This window comes from Pleurodeles waltl, chromosome 6, assembly GCF_031143425.1.
Source record: "Pleurodeles waltl isolate 20211129_DDA chromosome 6, aPleWal1.hap1.20221129, whole genome shotgun sequence".
Lineage (NCBI taxonomy): Eukaryota > Metazoa > Chordata > Amphibia > Caudata > Salamandridae > Pleurodeles > Pleurodeles waltl.
The window spans coordinates 99,659,817-99,682,089 of NC_090445.1; the positions used below are offsets into that span (position 1 = coordinate 99,659,817).

Consider the following 22,273-nt stretch of genomic DNA (forward strand, 5'->3'; position numbering starts at 1 on the left):
CTGTATAAGAGACCGGAGGGAGGGCAGAGCAGAGACAGACAGGGCCGGTCACAGCTGAGGAGTGCTCCAAGCAGACAAACTGAGAGAGACGTACGGGACATCAGGACACAGAAAGCGACAGACTGACTGCAGTGAGACATACACGCAAGAAAAATAATAGAAACTGAGACAGACAGACACAGGTCAGATACCAGGAGCCGAAGAACAGACAGACAGACGGACTCTACAGCGATGTCGGGGCGCACTGTGGTCCTGCGGGGTGCAGGGATGCTGAGTACAGCAGAGCTGAGCTGCCAGGTGCGGGAAGAGAATAAGGCCCGGAGGGAGTGCTACACGGCGGAGTGGAGGGACCTCAGTCTGTCCAGCAGAGCTGAGAAGAGGTGAGTGAGTGTCTGAGTGAAAATGTAGCAAGAGATGGCGGAGGGTGAGCGAGGGAAGGGATGGAGTGTGATCTAGGGGGTATGAAGGGTGACTGAGGAAGGATTAGTGTGTGTTTGTCTGAATACGGGGAGTGTGGGAGGAGGTGAGTGAATTCGGAGACAGGCAGAGCAACTGAATGGGCGAGTGAGTGTCGTTCTGGGGCACAGGCAGGGCAAGTTACTGGGCGAGAGGGAGTGAGTTCAGGCTTAGTGGAAGCGTGAGTGGGAGAGTTAGTATGAGGCAGCTGTGAGTATAGACTTATGGATGAGTTAACTTATAAGGCTGCGTATGTTTGTGGGCGCGTGAGGCAGATAGACTGAGCCAAGAAGATTGAGTGAGAACAGGTCCTTGAGGGCAATGAGTGAATCAGTGAGAGAGAATGAGCAGTGTTGGACAGAACAGGATTGTACGTGAGGGTGAGTGATTGCAGATCCTAGGGATGGACATAATAATATAAATAAATAATGAGTGAGGCAGCTCCGACTGAAGGCCAGAAGGAGTGAGTGAGCTGGAGTGAGCATGGGCCGAAGGGCTGGGCCAGATGAGTGCGTGCAGATGCCTGAGTTGAGGTCTAAGGAAAGATGGGAGTGAGTGAGTGAGGGGGAAGGGAGAGCAGATCATGGGTCTGAGTGCTGTCCTAGCGATGGGCAGGATACGTGAGGGGGAGTGTTTGTATGGGTGTGGGGTGTGCGAGGGAAGTGAGAGACGTGAGTGTATGAATGATGATTGGGCCTGAATGAATAGGTTATAGAGTCAGGCAGCATGTGGACATGTGAGTACTTGTTCTTGGCATGGGCAATGGTAGGTGCAGACCTCAGATGGGCAGTGTGAGTTATAACGAGTGAGTTATTGATAGAACAGTGAGTGAGTTCATCTCCATGGTCAGCAGGGTTAATAAGTGGTGCGGAGGAAGGGTAGAGGAGTGAGAGTGACTGGCTGGAGTGTAAGTGAGTGTAAGTGTGAGTGGTCTTGTGGGTTTGCCAGAGTGATGGTGAGTACAGCTCAGGAACCGGTCAGCGTGAGTTATAGCAGCTCTGCGGTTCGTCTGGTTGAGTCACTGAAGTACTTCATGAGTGACACTGAATGAATGTGGCTTCAGACGACTGAAAGTGAGTGTTTGAGTTATTTTGACTGATGACCAGAGAGAGGATGAGCTCCCTTCCCCTGTCCCTACCCACCTGGCTGTCTTCCTAGATCTCAAGAAAGTCAGTTAATTTCCACTGGCATCTCTGTGGGGGCAAGGAGGCAGAAAGGGGTCCATGCCCTGGTACCATTCGTCCTGACCTCCCCTTGGGCCCCACCACCACAGCTGTTGGTGCCACTCCATGCCAGGTGGCAACACAGAAAAACACCAGAGACCACATCTTAGCTCACCCCTTAATATGTCCAAGTACCTTTCACTGCAGAGAAGCGTTTGATGAAATGCAGTAACCTACATATTAGCAGAAAATGTTTAAATATGATTTTCAAGAGTGCATGCATTTATATCTGCATACACATACACAAAGGCGAACGCACGCTAATTGTCGAGAGCTCATTTCTGAAAAAACATACCCCTGCAACCCAACAATATCTAATCTCATCTATGACATGCAGCATCCTTGGGCGCAGCTAGGTACCAGTTCTCTTGCAGGAGGTCCTCGACTGTTGGTTTTAATATTGGGCTATTCTTGGTCTGTGGCACGCTTCCCGCTCTTGGTGCACATAGAGATTCAGTTGTTAAGGGTCTCTGACACTTTTGCTCTCTTCCCTCAGCTGTTCCATGAGAGAATCTGATGACCATCGGAAGGAGACCTACACCAAGTATAACGAGGTCCAGTTCCTGGTGCAGAGGTCTCCCTGGAACATCATGAAGCTTGGTCGTCTCGGTGAGGTGCAGACAGAGTACCACCTACCCTACCAGCGGGCCCTGCCCTTGCCGATCCTCAAGCCTGTGGACCTGAGTGGCAAGACTGAAAGGGTGCCAACCCCTCAGGAGCTGCGCAGAATGATGGAGTTTGAAAGGGCCTTGAGTCACCCGGGTGATGGTCTGTGCCAGGACAAGAAGATGATCTCTGAAATCACCAAGGATCTTCCCTTGGTGCCTCTCATGGAGTTTGGAAAAGTGCCCCTACCACGTTCCCTCTCAAGAACCCTGTCCCAGGAGGCCAGACGAGGGTAAGGGACAGGCTGGGCAGGCAGCTGGCACACATGGACATTGAGAAGGTGCCCACCTCCCCACAGTCCCTGTCTAGACTCTTCTCTGCTAGGCCATAAAGGGTGAAAACATCTGAGGGATCCTGTGCAAACCGCCTTCATCCATCCTACTCCTTCTTTCAACCTGTTTTCTTCCTTTACCTTCCACAGCTATTCTTCTGGCTCTTCCTGGAGATGCAACCACCTACATCTACGTAAACCTAAAATCCTGCATTCTGTACTGCGTCAGGTCAAACTGGAGGATGGGAAACTGCAGGGTTCATGAAACTCAACTGAGAGGGGCTGATGAAAGAAACCCACTCAAACTAGGAAGGTCTACCAAGGCTTCTATTGTAAAGACATTGATGAGCTTTAGCTAGGCTCCACGCCCTCCTGGTCACATCTGTTAGTTTTTTACTGCTGTGTTTTATTGCAAAATATTGTGTCTATAGAGCTTCACAGTGTTAAAAAGCAATCAAGGAAACAGATTAAGCTGATAAAAAGGGAATCAAGGCAACATTCACTGGTCAGAAAAAAATAGAGGTGACTGAAGGAATGTCCATAAAAGCAAATAAGAGAATATACAACTGAGTGAAAGAGAGCGGAGGACAAGAAGGTGCAAACAATTACATTAATGAGAAGCACTAAGTGAGAACGAAAAGATATGAAAGGAAGCAACAAAGAGAAGAGGAATGTCCAAGACTGAGGTAGAGCAGGTAGGAACTTACAGCAGCAACAAATGGTAGGAGGAGCCGCCCACCAGGTAGCTGAAGACGGAGTAAGGAAAGTGCTGCCTGGGATGGAAGGGGTCGAAGCTGAGGGAAGACTACAAGCTGGAGAGAGCCATGGAAGGATAGAGTATTACAAGGGGAGCAGGTGGGTGTATTAAAAATAAACAGAAGAGGTGCATCGCACAGGAGAGTAGAATAGTCAGAAGAGGAGAAGACAGTGCCACCTGGGGGTACGTGAAAGTATTACACTTTGTGATAAAATGGGGCATTGCTAAAGAGGGTAGAACAATCAGAAGTGAGAAAACTAGTGATACCTGAGGAGGCTGGAAGCATAGAACATTGTTAATGCAGATGCTGTAGCACAGTAGGGCAAATTAGTGCAAAATGGAATCGCAGTGACATCTGGAGTAAAGTTAAAGCAGATAACCTGCAGAATAAACAAAAGTGAGGAGACAGATGAATGGGCTTTGTAGAGATTGAAAGGGCCTGTGCATAAAAGGTAAATAAATAGAAGAAATGTGGAATAAAAAGACTTGGCGTAGGAGAAAGTTCCACAAAGGTGCGGATGGTGGGTGGGATAAACTGACCTGTGAGGGAGATGGGAAAACTGGGTGGGATGATACATGGAACTGTGGTCGTGATTAGGTGGAACCCAACTATTCAGGGCCATAGATGGGGTGGCGGATTCTGTGCTCTACCGCAGGAGGACAGTGGGCTGGAGGGAGGGGCCAGTGTCAACAATGTTTTCCAGATGTGGAAGTGCACGCGCAGGTTGTTCTGCCAATGGGCCCCTGATTGCTAAGTGTTGTCTTTACTCATCTCTTACTGAGCTTATCTCGCAGCACCTCGGTCCTCATCGCTGTGCATCGGTTACCCACGGGGTCTCAGATGTGCAAATTCTATGAAGTGTTGAATCTCAACAACGGCCTACCCTACCCTGAGTTATATCTTAGAATTCGCTCAATAACGAAAAACAGATCAATTACTGACACCAACACCGGTAGGTTGTTTCTAAAAATCAGCGCTTCCAACCCCAAAGTAGATTTAATAAACTCAACAGAGCAATACTCAATAAGTTGCTCTCCCATTATTATGTATTTTCTCCTATTTTGGCAAGAACTGAAGGGCAAGAAGTAATTAAAATGACTGTTTATCTGAACAGGCGTTTGACCTTTAACGATGAAGAATTAAAGATATTTGCCCAATATGTTACCCCACAGCGATCTGTATGTATGTCTGTATTGTGCCCAATATGTACCCCACTAATGTAGAATAACAGAACTGTGCCCAACCTGTGGTACCCCACTAATGTAGACTATCAGAATTGTATCCATCATCTTGTACCCTAATAAAACTCTAGCTGTGGGAGCTGCTGTCTTGGCATTCCTTGTCTAAAGAAGTCCCAGACCCTCCTTGCGGCAGAGTTGGTGGGATATGAAACTCTGGAAACTGGGAGTTTGTCAGCACTTTACACGAAACTGGAAGCTCATTTGTTGCATTTGCCTCTTCTGAAATGTGTGTTTAGCTCTTAGACTCATGGTTTTGTTTTAAAAGATGCTTTATTCAAATCTGTATATGTGGTGGTCTGTACTTACTTGTTATTGGTTTAAACTGTATTGAGATGGTATATTTTGGGTATGTTTTTAATTCTCTACAGCCCTCTGCAGACAGGGCTGGGCTGCATGGATGTATAAAGTCTCTGCTGTCCAGCATCTGTAGGGATGAGGGCTCAGTCATTTGTAAAATGAATGATTAAATAAATTCAATCTCTTTGTACCCAGACTCTTTAGAGACAAGTTTGTAAAGACAGAGGCAGGGGAGGAAGATAAGTAAGGAATGGGGAAGTAGTTTAGGGATTTGGGGTCAGGAGAAGAGACATGGGAGGCAGAGGTGAGATGAGAAAACCCCTGTCAAGAGATTTTAGGACAAAGCGTAAGAGCAGAAGCCATAAAACACTGTAAACTACTGAGGTTGGAGAGAGTGAGTATTTTGGGCTGGAAAAGAGTGAGTCCTTGGAGCTGGAGTGTGCGTCCTTGAAGGCAGAGAGTGAGTCTTTAAGACTTGATAATGAGTCCTTGTGGGGGATGAGATTGAGTCCTTTTGGCTGAAGAGATTGAGGCGGTCATTCTGACCGCGGCGGTCGGCGGTCATTCTGACCGCGGCGGTCGGCGGTCGGCGCCCGCCAAGCGGTTCCCGCTGAAAGACCGCTCCGCGGCGGCCATTCCGGCTTTCCCGCGGTGCCAGGGGGGGGAACGGCAGAAGACCGCCGGCCGGCCCAGCGGAACAGCCCCTTCAACAATGAAGCCGGCTCGGAATGGAGCCGGCGGAGTTGAAGGGGTGCGACGGGTGCAGTGGCACCCGTCGCGATTTTCACTGTCTGCTAAGCAGACAGTGAAAATCTCTGTGGGGCCCTGTAGGGGGCCCCTGCACTGCCCATGCCAGTGGCATGGGCAGTGCAGGGGCCCCCAGGGGCCCCACGGCACCCGTTCCCGCCATCCTTCCACCGCCAGAAACAGGCTGGCGGGAAGGGGGTCGGAATCCCCATGGCAGTGCTGCAAGCAGCGCCGCCATGGCGGGTTCCCTGGGCCAGCGGGAAGCCGGCGGGAAACCGCCGGCTCCCCTTTTCCGACCGCGGCTTTACCGCCGCGGTCAGAATCACCCAGGAAGCACCGCCAGCTTGTTGGAGGTGCTTCCGCCGCACTCCGCCATGGCGGTCATGGACCGCCAAGGTCAGAATGACCCCCTGAGTCCTTGAAGCTGCAGAAAGTGTTCACGATGCGGAAAAGAGCGAGTCCTTTGGAGCTGAATAGAGTGAGTCCTTGAGGCTGATAAGAGTGATTACTTGGGCCAGAGAGAATCTGTCTGTTGGTCATGATAAACTCAGCACTTAGAGCTGGGGAGCTGGGGAGTTGGAGGGAGAGAGTGAGTCCTCGGGGTTGAAGAGAGTGATGAGAGTGAGTCTTTGAGGCTGGAGAGAGCACGTCATTGGGGCCATAGAGAGTTAGTCAATTTAGGCTGAAGGAAATTCGTTTTTTGGGGCATGAAGAGAGTTAGTACTTGGGGCTGAAAAGTGTGCCTTTGAGGTCTGAAAGTGAGGCCCATATTTATACTTTTTTAGCGCTGCATTTGCGTAATTGTTTTACGCAAAATCGGTGCAAACTTACAAAATACAAATGTATTTTGTAAGTTTGCGCCGCTTTTGCGTCAAAAAGCGGCACAAATGCGGCGCTAAAAAGTATATATATGGGCCTCAGTCTTTAAATGTGAAGAGTGAATGCTTATGGCGGATGGAAGTGAGTCCTTTGGGCTGGAGAGAGTGTGTCCTTAGGGCTGCAGAGAGAGAGAGAGTTCTTGAAGCAGAATAGATTAAGGCCCAGATTTAGGAGGGCCTAGCTCCATTCTAACAACACATTAGCGTCATGGGCAAAAATGCTGCACCAGATTTACAAAGTGGTGCAATGCATGCATTGTGCCACTTTGTAGCCCTGTGCAACCCTTTGCGCAATTTTGTTACGCTAATCCTAGGGGGGACACTAAGGGGCACAAGAAAAGTGACACTGCACTAGGGTCAGCGCTACTTTTCATAAATATGACCCCAAGTCCTTTGGGGCTGGAGAGAGTGGGTCCTTAAACCTGGATAGCTAATCCTTAGGGTGAATTGCTTGAGTCCTTTGGGCTTCAAAGTCAGAGTTTTTGGGGTTGGAGAGAGATATTTCTTCAGGCTGAAAACAGTAGATCCTTTTGGGATGTAAGAATGTGTACTGGAAAATGATTTTCCATCGCATGCATGACCAAGATGGCCACAGTGTTGTGAGCTGTCTTTCCTTAGCCTTACTGATGATCTCGCCGAAGGTCACAAGAACACACGGTGTGTCTCTTACCTAAAATACACTGAGAAATAGGAGAGCAGACCAAAAACCACTGACTATCTTGTCAGTGAGTGTGGAAAAGGCTGCTTTATTGAGACAGATGCACAATAACAACTAATTCCTGTGCAAACTGCCTTACAAAACTACTACCTCACTAACAACCAGTTAACTAACCAATGCCCCACCCCTCCCCTAATGTTTCACTCACAATAACCCACCCCATCAGTATCTCATTGTATTTGAAACTCATTTCAACCTTTCCAACTTTAACTTACCCCTCCATCCTAAGACTGCAAGTATTAACTCTAGGCAACAAGACTTCTTAACCTTGAACTTCTTGCCTACCCTCCATTTCCCTGTGTTTCCCAATGGCAATGCCACTGTAACTTCTGTAACCTCCTAGAACAGTGGTTCCCAACCTGTGATCTGGGGACCCCCGGGGGTCCACAGAGACACCTCAGGGGGTCCGTGACTGCTTAGAACATTAAATAATATTAACAGATTAAGGGCCAGATGTAGCAAACACTTTGCGAGTCGCAAACGGCGAAAATCGCCGTTTGCGAGTCGCAAATGCGTGTTTGTTATGTAGAAATGCATTTTGCGAGTCGGAACCGACTCGCAAAATGCATTTCCGAGTCGCAAATAGGAAGGGGTGTTCCCTTCCTATTTGCGAGTCGCAGTGGTATGCAATTCCATTTGCGACCGCGAATGGAGTCGCAGTTACCATCCACTTGAAGTGGATGGTAACCCACTCGCAAACGGGAAGGGGTCCCCATGGGACCCCTTCCCCTTTGTGACTGGACCCAAAAATATTTTTTCAGAGCAGGCAGTGGTCCCATGGACCACTGCCTGCCCTGAAAAAATCCGAAACAAACGGTTTCGTTTTTTTTTTTCTAAGTGCAGGTCGTTTTCCTTTAAGGAAAACGGGCTACACTTGGGAAAAAAAAACTGCTTTATTTAAAAGCAGAAACGGACATGGAGGTCTGCTGTTCCCAGCAGGCCTCCATCCCTGTGAGTGCCCAGAGTCGCTATGGGGGCGCAAATTGCGACCCACCTCATGAATATTAATGAGGTGGGTCTTTGCGACCCCATAGCGACTCGCAGAAGGTGTCTGAGACACCTTTCTGCATACCAAATTGCGACTTGCAATTTGCGAGTCGCAGGGACTCGCAAATTGCAAGTCGCAATTTGGTATATTGCTACATCTAGCCCTAGGTCCCCAGCTTTAAGTAATGAATCAGTGAGGAGTCCCATGATTCCAATTTTGATGCAGTGGGGGTTCCAGTAATAATAAAGTTGGGGTCCACAGAAGTCAAAAGGTTGGGAACCACTGTCCTAAAACATTTTCCAGGACACCGCCACCCAAAAAAAGGCTGACTTTTTCTGCCCCTCACCCACTCCAGGACTTCCAGCTTATGTCCTGATATTCAGTGCCCGTGCCACTACCGCCTTCAAATTAAAAACCGGCTGACAGGGCATAGCCCCACAACAATTTGCACATAAATCCAATGCCTGCCAGCTTCCCGCTACTGTAACTTGCGAGCGCCCTTTCTCCGTCAAATCCAGTATAAACTGCACCACAGCCTCTGTTCTATGCCTCCTTGATGGCCTGCACTGCGCCCCTGATGCCAAGACTTCCAGCCAAGCCTGACTATAAGCCCTTCTAGTTGATTCAGCTAGAGAGCCTAAAACCAGTTGTACCATCCTTTGTTGCATACTGACCACAGCTCCACTTGAATGGGCATCTGCATCTGTCTGGTTCTTGAGCAGCCCACGGAATCTCTCCCACTGAAAATGAGAGAGATTATCCGTGATGTCATTTTCCACCTCAAAACATGCTGCACTTTGAATGACATGCCATGTCGCAGGCAACGGCTTTAAAACCTGCGCATCTCTTGCCGACTGTTTGTTCACTACCTGTACTTCAGCCATATTGTTAATCCAGAACAACACTCTTCGGTGCACCAACTGTGCTGCCGACAGGGCAATTGCCACTACCAAAGGGAAGAGGTCAAGGAACGCAATGCTTCTTCCATCTACCTTCCAATGCTCCAGCCATTTCTTCCCACAACAACAACCTTGCCAGAAAAGGAACTCATAACTCCAGCTGCATCAAAAAATTGCAAACCCCATTCTAAATCATCCTCCCAGGCCAGTGGAATACCATTAAAAGAGTTAATGAAAACTCCCCCACATCCTGAGGCCCTCTTTGACCTCAGGAGATATGTGGATGTGATGGTGTGGTAGTTTACACCCTGTAAGAGGCAGGCCTAGTCTCCTACAGAATGTCCTCCCTGCCCTGACCACTCTACAGTCACAATTGAGGTGACCCAACAGTACGCGCACCTCTCTCGCCTTTACCTTCTCTTTGGCCAACATGTTTACCAACAATATTTGCATGGACTCCTATTTGTCCTGAAGAAACCTCTACTCCATCTTTTCATCATCCAGTTCAATCCCCAAGAAAGACAACTCTGTGCTTGGGCCCACTGTTTCCTCTGTGGTAAGCAGAACCCCCAAGTCACTCATGAAGTCACTCATGAGCTCCTGGAATCTTACCAATGCCTGCTGGCAGTCTGCCGAGCCGGGTGCCCCCACAAACAGAAAGTCATAAAGATTATGGGTCACCAGACTATGGGCATTTACCATGTAAAGAGCTATTGCAGAAAGGAACTGAAACACTCAAAGGTCGCACAAGATATAAAGCATCCAATTGGTAGGGCCTTGTCCACATACCATTTACCATCAAATTCCATGCCCAAAAGCTGAAAATCATCAGGATGCACCGGAAGCAGTCGAAAAGCTGAGTTCATGTCACACTTTGCCATCAGTGCTCCTTGCCCCACTGCCACCACCACAGACGTGGCCACATCCACTGAGGATTAAGACACTGTAAACACTTCCTCCAGGATGAAGTCATTCACTGTCCCCTCTTCAGGCCATGACAAATGCTGAATTATTCAAAACTGCCCGCTCTTTTTAGAATACCACACCAGCAGTGTAAACAATCAAGTTCTCCATTGGCCAATCGTGAAAGGGGTCTGCCATTGTCCTCTCCGCAATTTCTTTATTGAGTTTCTTTTGTACTGCCTTTTTGTGTAGCTTTGCAGAGCACAGGTTATCTACTCTCCTCCTCACCCGGAGGTCCTTATAACCCAATCAAAATGCCTGTCTGAAAAACTCCCTCAATATCCCTGCTTCCTCAGACTGATCATAGAACCCCAACCAGTATTCCAGTCTGTCCAATCAAACTGCTGCACAAGCCTTTTGCCCGAAGTCCCTGTGCCCCTCTACCCCCCACCCCACCATTGATGAACTGGTGCTGTTTCTGCTGTGATTCTGCTTGAATATCAAGTCCTGCTTGACAGGTCTGATGATGTTTTACATTTAACTTTTGGGGTGCACTTCAAAGTGTGGAAACAGGATGCCAAAACAGTTCTTGTGTATCCATTATCTGGCTGCTTGAAAACCCTGCTTTGTCCTACCACACAGATGTCTAATGATTTATTGGGGGTACCGTGGCTGCTTCAAACTGGACCATGGTGTTAGATGTGGGAGGAGACTAGTATAACCACAGAATCCTCCACAAATACACCCTTAGACCTTAGAGCCCACATTTAATGTGACTGAAGACTTCCACCATCTTGAAAGTGTCCAACATAGGTAGGATTGGCTCCCGGAACTTTGAACCCATTAGTTAGGTCATGTCCAGGTTTAATTCCCACTCACTAGCTCATATCAGGCATAAATGAGACATCTCCAGGCAATACTTCAGAACACACATGGACCCGAGGAAGAACAAAAAAGAACTGAACCTGCTGTCTGCAGATGGAGAAGAGCCCTGAAACAACTAGATCTAATCTCGCTCTCTGCCTCTTGTACCTAGGCCAAAGACGTGGACTCCAAGATCATAAAGCTAACTATATGCTAAAGCCACAGGGACATAACAAGCTACAGGAGACCTTTTTCTGCAGCTACCCAGTTGACTAGAGGCAACTAGATCTGGACTAGACCCTGCTATTTGCCCTCTGCCTTACACCATGTGAGCTTTCAGTGCCTCCCCTGAGGTAAGGGAGGGATTTAGAATTGTACTCCTGTAGTGGATTGTTACTTAGAGGACTATTTCAGAAAGTATAATCTTTACCAGGAAGAACCTGGTTGGTGTAACCATTGCAACTAGTTTGTCACTTTCTGTTTTTTAGCATTATTCCCACTTAAAACATAAAAAATTAATATCTCCGATTCCTCTTATTGGATTTTTTCATTTTTGTGTCATTTTGTTGATGAAAGTTTACTCTATTTTTCTAATTTGGTTTGGAATCCTTATTGTGATGTATTTTGACTTTACCATTTTGGTACTGCATAAATACTTTACATATTGCCCTAAGTTAAGTCTGTCTACTCCGTGCCGCAGCAGTCAAGGGGATAAATTCAGGACATTAGAACTTTAGCAAACTTAACCTTGTAAGACATAATGCAGCAACCCACTAAGGGTAGCTGTGTACACATCTATTAAGCTATATAACATACACTTTTAGGTAAGCATTGAATCACGGAAAATAACAACAACTTTAGTTCGAATTTTGCGTAGCCAAAGAACAGAAATAAATTATGGCAACCATTTTTTAAAGCCACCTGTTTTCACATGTTAATTCACTATATGGTTAATACATTAAATTATTATTAAAACATATTAAAAAATTCACACCCTCACAGTTATGGGCTAGACCTGTCCCAGCAATTTTGAAAGTTTACTCCGCTAAATGCCTAGCGATACCATTGTATGGTTGTGGCCTTTGCAGGTTTAAAAACTGTGGGGAAATACAAAGGGTAGAGAATGCCTTTGTAAGAAGGTTGCTTGGTCTCCCACAGTCAGTGTCCACCTTTGCTGCCCTTGAAGAACGAGGTCTGGATTACATTTCTGATAAATTGACCCTTGCCCCGGTAGTGAGTTAATTAAATCAGGCTATCATTAGTCCTTGAGGTGTATAATCACCCCGCCAATTAACTATCTGATATTTCTGCTCTATTACATGTGGACGAAGCACTCTTGCTGGGACATACTTGATTAGTTTAGGTAGTTTGATGGCTGCATTTGATATCTTTATGGCTAATGGCTAATCTCCACCTAGACATCCACTGTACCTAGTCCTAGACAATGGCTTTTAGGGAAAATAATCTTAATATGCATACCATATCAATTAATGTAAGATAAAAAGGTTACCAGCTTCCATTATTTAAGTGTAACTTTTGATGCCAGCCAAAGTTGGCACACTAATACTTCCCTAACGGGACATAAGTTATCACAATCAGTTGGGGTCTTATTTAATCTGATTCCATCATTACAGAGTAAACAGATAGAACATTTTCTTAACCCAATACCCAATATCTCCCCATCACCAGCTATTGGACTGGAATATGGGGTTGCACCAAGGTCACATGGTTAAACTGAAGAGAATCGTTTCTGCAATGACTTCTCTCTATCTCCCCCAGTAGTTCCAATTATATGTGCCACAAGGATCTTGGTCTACCTTATCTTGAGGATCTAATTAAGGTGGCCCCATAATTGCTTTGGACCTTTTTCTGGTCTAATGACCATGCCACTTTCAACTGTGACACCATTAATGATTGCTTACAATGTACTTAGCGGCACAATATACCATGGATGTCCTATGCTAAGCAGTCTTGCATCTCAACAGAGAAAAACAAACTCTTTGACAATCCCACCTCTGTATGTCAGGAGGATAAACTCCAGGTTAAGAGAACCTTTTTAGATCTGAGACAGATAGAGAGCACGCAAGACTAAACAAGCAAGGGACTGATTTAGATATTGGCGGAGAGGTTACTCTGTCACAGCGATGACGATATCCCGTCTGCGGAAATCTAAATCCCGTTGAATATAATGATATTTAGATTTCGGCAGATGGGATATCTGTCACCATTGTGACAGAGCAACCCCTTCGCCAATATCATGATGTTTCAAAAGACGTTGTTGTACTTTTTGTTTTTCTGTGAGTTTTATGAGCTGTAAACTAACAGATTTTTATTACCACTCTTAAAACAAAGAAATCTTAGAAGGTGTGTACCAGCTGTTCACTTTTTACTGTGACTTAGAGACTGAGTTAAATGTTGGTGGAGCGGGAACTTCCTCACCGTTACGATGGCATTCACTCCACTGCCATATTATGGTCTGGCCTTCCGATTTAGAATCAAGCAGACCATAGTTTTGACAACGGTGGAGACTATTCCATCTCCACCATTGTCAAACCTCTCTGATGGTCTGATAGAGTAAAAGCCACCTGAGTTTTGGCTGTATATCTGTCCACCTCATTTAGATGGGTGCACCTATGATTTTGAATGCCCATCACCGCCAGGAAAAACTCTTGCTCAATGCCCTCACTGTGGGAAAAAACACCTATGGTGAGGGAAGCATTGCTTTTTTGGCTCTTTGAAAAGAAATTCCAACTAAGGCATTTTCTTCAGAAAATAAAAAAACATTGCCATCATGTTGATGGAGTCATCTGTCAAACCTGCAGTGCATTGATAGGAACTGATGTGACAGCTGTCCCAGTGGAAATTTCTTAATTTGGCTTGTGGCACATCTGTCATGGCAATTGAGTAATTTACTCTGTTGCTCTGGTAGGGAAAGGGGCTGCTGCAACTTCATGTGAGATTCATTTATGGAACAAAGAATTCTTAATGTATTTTTAGGTATTTTAGTGTATCATTGTTTGTACTTTTAGGATCATCAAGTTAATCATCAGATTACTTTTTTGATCGATTTATTGCTTGATAATACAAAGTAATTGTCAGAAAAGAGTAAAGTACATCTCAACTGTCTAGAAGTCAATGTCTCAGACTGTAAAAACTGTAAATTTATGTGTGTGGTATATAGCTCTCATGTTTGTCTCTCTTTCTTCAACCAATCTCTTGATTGCAAAAACTTTTTTGCTGCAATGCTGTAATTTTACTCTCCTGAGGAAAATTCTTAGTACAAATTAGGCCACTGGTGCACCAGTCCAGTCACTGAATTTCTTCAGGACAAATGCATGATGTGAGGCTTCTGTCTCTCTACCATTTTGATGTTGCAAAATAAGAACATGTAGGGAATTAGCTTACTGATTGAGGGAGTGAAACCCTATTCAAGCTGCAACTACAATTCTTGCCATGATGAAACATAAGCAACTCCCAAATAAACCTGTGCTTAACCCTCTGGTATCCTGGCACAAAAATGGTCAGGTTTAACATAGAGGTAATGAATAGATTTTTGCAGTACCTCAAACAGTAATGAAGTAGACAATAAAAGAAACATTCCATTACAATTTAGAAAAATAAACATTAATTAAGTAAATATTTAACACCAAAACTACAAAAATCCAATCAGTAGAACCAGAGATATGAAATGTTAAAGATTATAGTAAAAACAGTGCCTAAAAACAAAAAGCACTAACTGTGGTTATCTGGTTGACCCGTACCTGGACAAAGTCACAAGTTCAGCCCAACCGTGGTGGAGCATGGGCTGGAAACAGGAACCAAGTTAGCCCCCCTGAAGAATGTACCTTAAGACCTGGCTACAGAGAGTTTCAAGATCCCACGTTGATGGTGCAGCACGCAGTGAGGTTCCAGAGAGCCATGGGTGACTATGTGAGGTCCTGTGTCAAGGATGCATTGCTCACTGGTGGGTCTGATAGAGTCATCGATGAAGGTTGCTACATGATGTCATGCCTCATCGTTGTTGAGGGTGCCGTCGACAGAGGTTTGCAGTGTGAAGCTCTATGTCAGGGATGCATTGCTCAGTGGGGTTGCGAGGAGCTGCATGCTGTGATGACAGGCCCTGAGTTGGAGATGCGTCATGCAGATGCAGTTCCAATGCGGGGATAGGTCATGCTGCATCAGTCCTTCCCAAGATACCGCAGCTGGCAAAGCATCTTTAGGCCTACATCCAGGGGTCCAGGACTAGGGTGGCACCACTAAGTGGGCAAGACTCACAGCAGACAGAGTCTGGGTGCTGGCTTTAAGTTGGTTGGAGCCTTTTCTTTCCCTGAGGCTCTGAGCAGAAGGCCAGCCAACCAGCCCTTGGAGTCACTCTGGAGGTCCTGGGCTCAAGATGCAGGTCCAGTCCTTGGTACAGCAGGGAAACAGAGTAGCAGGGCGGCAGAAAAGCAGACCTTCATTCAGCACAGCAGTTCTTCTGAGTTTTCCACAGGTCCAGGGGTGTACTGAAGAATTGTGTCTGAGGGTCCATTATTTATACCTGGTGACAGCTTTGAAGTAGAAGGTTCTGGGAGGTTTCCACCCTCAGACGTGTTTGAAATATTCTATCTGGGAGCACAAAAGACTACTGTGAAACCTTTTGTGACTGTGCAGAGGCCGAGCCTTTGTGATGTACAAGTGTGGTAGGTAACAGCTCCTCCCCCTGTCAAGTCAGACATGGCCCATCCTGCCAACAGCTCTATCCCCTTTGTCTGGGAGCAATACACAAAGACCAATTGACAGCTACACCTAGTCATGTGACTCAGGACACAGGCTGCAGACACCTAATGGTTGGGACAACAAAATGTCAACTTTCTAAAAGTGGCATTTTCAGAATTGTGACTTAAAATCTGACTTTATCATTAAGGAAGTCTTTAAATTACAACTCTTTAGACACCAATCTCGATGTTCCTCAAGCTCCTAATTAAAATGTATCCCTTATTAAATGTAATAAAAAAAACAATGTTCACCTATGGTAGAGCTAGGCCTTGCAGTAGTAAAAACGTATTTTTCACTACCAGGACATGTAAAACTTAAAAGTACATGCCCTGCTGAATAAATGCACTGCACCCTTCTCTCTGGACTGTGTAGGGACTACCCTATGAGTGACTTTCAGGTACTAAAAAGGAAGGTTTTGGCCTGGCATAAGGTTTATCTTGCCACAGTGAAATGGCAGGTCTGAAACACGTTTAGAGGGTTACTTAAGTGGGTGGCACAACCAGTGCTGCAGGCACAATAGTAACATTTAATTTACAGGCCATGGGTACAGGTAGTACAACTTTTCTAAGGACTTACAATTAGATTAAATGTGCCAAATGGGTGTAATCCAATTCAACCATGTTTAAAGGAAAGAGCACAAGCAAATTGGCACTGGTAGCAGTGATAAAGTGTGAAGAGTCCTGAAAGTCAACAAAAGTGGGATCAGAAAACCAGAGGGTGATGTCAAAAGGTTTGGGGATGACCCTGCAGAACACAAAAAATAATTTCTTCATTAATTAAAAGCTTGATTAGATTCCTTGGCCCAAATGGCAGTAGCTTCTTTGTGAAGTAGATTGGCAGTGGGTCTGAATGTTACAGAAAACTGATGAATGAATCTTCTGTAAAAATGCCAAAGCCTAGAAAGCTCTGCACATCTTTAACAGAGGTAGGTGTAGGTCAGTGAATTATTGCCTACATTTCCATGTAACCCATTTAATTCCATGCAGGCTAAATATATTCCCCAAACATTTGGCAAAGAGATGGTTGTCTCTTAACCTTTGTAACAAATTTGTTTCTTGGCAATGTGCCATTTATCACTCACTTGTGTCTCTTGTTATGCCCTCTTTGGTCCTTGCTGTGTCTCCTCATAACCTGGGTATTACTCTAGTTGTGGCTCAGTGTAGGCTTCTTGTTGTGTCTATCCGTAGGTCCTGCATTGCTCTGGTTGCCCAATTTTTGTCTCTCAGTAGAGCCTGTGTTATGCTTGCTGTGTCTCCCCATAAGCCCTGTAGTGCTCTGGCTGTGTCTCCCTGTGGACCCTCTGTTATCCTTGTTGTGTGGCCCCATAGGCGCTGTAATGCCTTAGTTGTGTCTCCCTGTAGGCGCTGAGTTATCCGTATTGTGTCACGCCATAGGTCCCATATGGCTCTACTGGTGTCTCCCTGTAGATTCTGTGTTATTCTTGCTTTGTCTCCCCATAGGCCCTGTATTGTTTTAATTGTATCTCCTGTAGGCCCTCTATTATTATAGTTGTGTCTCCCCGTACAGTCTGTAATACTCTTCGTGTGTCTGCCTATAGGCCCTGTGTTATCTTTGTTGTGTCTCCCCATAGTCCTTGTAATGCTCCAATTATGTCTCCTTGAAGGCACTTGGGCTACTCTATTTGTATTTTCCCAAAGGCTCTGTATTGCAGTAGTTGTGTCTTCCTATAGGACCTATATTGCTCTGGTGATGTCCCCCTGCAGACCCTGTGTTATCCTTGTTGTGTCGTCCCATAGGTCCCGTAATTCTCTGTTTTTTTTTCCCTGTAGGCCCTGTGTTATTATTGATGTGTTGCCCAATAAGCCCTTGTAATGCTCTACTTAAGTCTCCTTGTGTAGGCCATATGTTATCTTTGTTATGCCTCCCCATAGCCCTTGTAATGCTCTAGTTATTTCTTCTTGTGTAGGCCATGTGTTATCTGTGTTGTGTCTTCCCATTCGGCCTGTAATACTCTTCATGTGTCTCCCTGTGGGTACTGTGTTATCTTTGTGCTGTCTCCCCATATACCTTGTAATGCTCTAGTTATGTCTCCTTGTAGGCCCCTGTGTTACTCTATTTCTGTCTCCCTGAAAGCTCTGTATTGCTCGAGTTGTGTCTCCCTGTAGGCCCTGTGATATTATTGTTGTTTCTCCCAATAAGCCCTGTAATGCTCTGGTTGTGTCTCCCTGTGTAGGCCCCGGTATTGCTCTAGTTGTGTCTCCCTGTGTAGGCCCCGGTATTACTCGATTTGTGCCTCCCTGAAGGCTTTGTATTGCTCTAGCTGTGTCTCCCAGTAGGCACAGCGGTATCCTTGCTGTGTCTCACCATAGGCCCTGTAACTCTGTAGCTGTGTCTTCCTATAGGCCCTACATCGCTCTGGTGGTGTCTCCCTGTAGGCCCTGTATTATCCTTGTTTTGTCATCCTGTAGGCACTGTAATGCTCTAGTTGTGTTTCCTTGTAGACCCTGTAAATATATATAGATGTCTCTACCTGCACTTTCTAGTACAGCACTTCACTTTAAACCACATCATGGCCCTGTCAACCATGACCTCCAAGATTTGAGAACTGCAGAGGAAGCAAAAGTATAGTGAGGCGTCCAACATGACACATGCGGCATTTATTTTATGTATCGATCGGTAAAGAAAAAAGGAAAAAAATATTTTGCAGTCCTTTTTCGCTTTTTTATTTTCTAATCCCACTTGAATCAGTAAATTTTCAAAAGCGCCTGCTCCATTTTGCAGAATCATTCATACAAATGATGCAGACATGCGTGTCATATAGCCTTTTTAGGTCGAGCTTAGCAGCACACAAGCGCTGCTCTTCGACATGTTGCCATCTACTCTGTGGGATTTAACCACACCCCTTTCACGCATATCACTTTAATTCATTCCTGGGCCTGCCTTTCATAATTCCTTTGATTTTGTAGGTAAATGCTTTACGTTTGTCCCGCCTTGAGGCTGCTTTATTACGCCTTGGAGAGTGAACCCGCTACATGGATTATTGCACGATTGCCAGATACCTTAGTGTGGCACACTATTTTTTTCTTTTGCCTCGCTGCTTCGTGCTGCATGGCCGTACGTTGTTTGTTCCTCCTCCTTGTGTTGGGCATGCTGCTGATTCTTTGTGGTGTCTGTGAACAAAGACTGCAAGCTGGAGGGGGGTTCTTTTTCATTTATTTAAAAGGTTCATATAGCACAAACTCAATCAGAGAAGCGCTGAAGTATCATGTAGCGTGAACTTGATCGGAGGAGCGTTTTACATGAGGACCACTTTACAAGATTAATAGTTGAAAAGTATAAAAACGGGAGCATTTAAAACAGAAATCCTCAAAGCGGCTCTCCAGGCACAGCGGGAGAACCGATACTAAAATATTCACTGCATTCTGGAAACTCGCACCATAATGCTTTGCGGGACATTTCTTTTTAAAAACATTTTTGCCCATAACTCAGCTTCTGGTGGCCCTACGACAATGGTTCCACTGATAAACCATTCAGCACACTGCGCTCTTTCTGTCTAGGTCATCTCTGGGTCCCCACCCTAGGTTGGAGGGACTCCAAAATAGTAACCTCTTCCACTGTTCAATGTTTTTGTAAGCTCTCTCATGGCTGGAACTTTTGTTTTACTGCCGAGAGTAGTTTGTGTTTTAAGGGCCTTGTTTGTAATATTATTGCAGTAGGCTTGCTAGGCCTGAATATATGTAAGGCATCATGCTTTGGCTTCGGAGTTAAAAACTTGAGGTGCACTGTATGAATTTGGTGTGTTGCATGGTTATAAGGTGGCACTTATTTTTGTTGTCTTGTTATGTGCACTATATCAATGGGTCTTTAATGCATGTTAGTGCATTTTGTATTTTTCTTCTTTTTTTGTTAGCTGAAATTATAATATGTTTGTGCTGGTTTTTTTGTGTATGGGTAGCATATATACTCTATATTTGTAACAGCTTGGATATTGGACTCCACAAATTCAAGGTTGTTTTCTTATGTGTTTTATATATAAGATATCATCCTTTATTGTGGCTTATATCAAAAAATTCAGCATTTCGTTGAACCTAAATGCCCTTCCGATGTCGGTTGTACCTATTTTGTGAAAACAAGTCTGGGAACGGCCCTGATGAAGGTGGCTTCAATTTGAGGGGACCTCCGAAACGCGCGTAGGCCCTTGGTTCATACTATGCTTATGAAGTACTGTATAGGAGTATTGTTACATTGGATTTTATAATTTTTTGTATATATGCATGTACATTTATAATTTATTAGAACATTGGAAGTTGGCAGCTCCATTGAAAACAATGGAGTGCTGCGGGCTTTTACTGGCCGGTAAAAGCCCGCAGCGCCAACATTCCAATGGGCTTTGTTCACAGCAGCAGCTGTGAACAAAGCCTCACGGAGCCCGAGGGGATTCTAATCCCCCCAGGCTCCGTGAGCAATTTGTTTTTTTTAAGAGAACATTCTGTCCTGAGTGGCAGAATGTTCTAATAGCCTTAGAACCCGCCGTAGCGGGCTCTACCGGTTATTAAAGGCCCTTTCCCTTGTAAAATGCCCTCACCTTCGGCTCGGGCATTTAACTCGGGAGCGGGCCTTTAATAGCCGGTAGAGCCCGCTACGGCGGGTTCTAAGGCTATATTATATTATATGTATTTTGTTAAAAATTATTCCTTCTGTATATAATATTGTTGTGTGCATGTGGTATGAGTGATGTTATATATTGTTTGTTTCAAAATGTATTTGAGAAGATTTAATAAAATATGGATGAAATTATTGTATTTTTTTATGTAATTAAATTTAGTATTATAAAGGTTGTGCTATTATTATAGCTTTTGATTGGACATATAGCCATTAAATAATTGTTGACATTCATTATAAGGTAAATATTGTTGAAATTGTGATTCTTTGTAATATATTTATATACAAAGTGTAATTTTAGGGTAGCTCTCATTTCTATTTCAGCTGCAGCTTTCATTTCCCTGGGTGAGCTACCATATTAGCTTCAGGGACCCTTTCTTTGCTTAGACAGTATATGGTTACATGACCATGTTTCTTACAATGCTATTTTTATTATCGTGTCCTCTATAGGCTGTTCTGAGCATTACAATCAAGATACTACACTATTCGCTGCACTCAGAAAATCACCCTGCAATGCTTTTTGGCCATTCCTTTTACAAAACATTTTTGCTCATAACTCACCATGTGGTGTTCTAGGTCAAAAGGACCACCATCAAAATGTTCAGGGCGATTCACTCTTTCTGTCTATGTCATCTCTGGGTCCCCACACTAGGTTAGGGGACCCCAAAATAGTAACCTCTTCCACCATTCAATGTCTTATTAAGCTCTCTCATGGCTGAAACTTTTGTTTTACAGCTGGGAGTAGTTTGAGTTTTCATAGAATTACAATAGGTCTGCTAGGCCTGAAAATGTGTAAGGCACTACGGGCCATATTTATACTTTTTGACGCAAAACTGCGCTAACGCAGTTTTGCGTCAAAAAAATTAGCGCCGGCTAACGCCATTCTGAAGCGCCATGCGGGCGCCGTATTTATTCAATGACGTTAGCCGGCGTTAGCCGCCGGCGCTGCCTGGTGTGCGTGAAAAAAAATGACGTACACCAGGCAGCGCCAGAGTAGGGGAATATGGAGCTTGGGCGCCAAAAAATGGGGCAAGTCAGGCTGAGGCAAATTTTTCGCCTCAACCCGATTTGCGCCATTTTTTCCGACTCCCAACCCCCATTGAAATGACTCCTGTCTTAGCAAAGACAGGAGTCAAGCCCCCTTGCCCAATGGCCATGCCCAGGGGACTTCTGTCCCCTGGGCATGGTCATTGGGCATAGTGCATGTAGGGGGGCACAAATCAGGCCCCCCCTATGCCACAAAAAAATAAAATAAAAATACTTACCTGAACTTACCTTAATGTCCCTGGGATGGGTCTCTCCATCCTTGGGTGTCCTCCTGGGGTGGGCAAGGGTGGCAGGGGGTGTCCCTGGGGGCATGGGAGGGCACCTCTGGGCTCCTTCCGAGCCCACAGGTCCCTTAACGCCTGCCTTGTCCAGGCGCTAAAAAACGGCGCAAAAGCGGCTGGACGTCATTTTTTTTTACCCGCCCACTCCCGGGCGTGAATTTTGCCCGGGAGTGTATATACGGCGCACATGCCTCGGAGTCAATTTTTTAGACGGGAACGCCTACCTTGCATATCATTAACGCAAAGTAGGTGTCCACGCAAAAAAATGACGCAAACTCCATGGACTTTGGCGCCAGACGCGTCTAACGCCAAAGTATAAATATGGAGTTAGTTTTGCGTAAAAAAAAAACGACGCAATTCCGGAGCAAACAGAGTATAAATATGCCCCTACGTTCTCTAGAGACAATATATCTGGTTACACAGCATTATTTTCTGCCATTCTGTTTTCACGTCATTATGCCCTCTGGGGGGTGAATGTATGGTTACATGACCATGTTTCTTACAAATGTTATTTTTATAGTGGTGCCCTCTAGGGGATGTTCTGAGCATTACAGTCAAGATACTACAATATTCTCTGCATTCGGAAACTCGCCTCATAGTGCTTTGCAGGGCATTCCTTTTCCACAACATTTTTGCCCATAACTCACTGCACGAC

General features: G+C 45.3%; 1 protein-coding gene across 1 annotated transcript; it reads left to right on the plus strand.

Moving 5' to 3' along the window:
- Positions 1-5,102, plus strand: LOC138299283 (telethonin-like). The gene is made up of 2 exons (XM_069237443.1): positions 1-380; positions 2,176-5,102. Exons 1-2 carry the CDS (start codon positions 232-234, stop codon positions 2,579-2,581), a joined length of 555 nt encoding a protein of 184 aa, XP_069093544.1. The 5' UTR covers positions 1-231; the 3' UTR covers positions 2,582-5,102.
- Positions 5,103-22,273: the final 17,171 nt, after the last annotated feature.

What these genes read in the sequence shown, in the direction of transcription:
- LOC138299283 (XM_069237443.1), top strand. Translation starts at nt 232, where the DNA reads ATGTCGGGGCGCACTGTGGTCCTGCGGGGTGCAGGGATGCTGAGTACA. An exon ending in TCCAGCAGAGCTGAGAAGAG is followed by an intron (nt 381 to 2,175) that starts GTGAGTGAGTGT and finishes CTCTTCCCTCAG; the next exon opens with CTGTTCCATGAGAGAATCTG.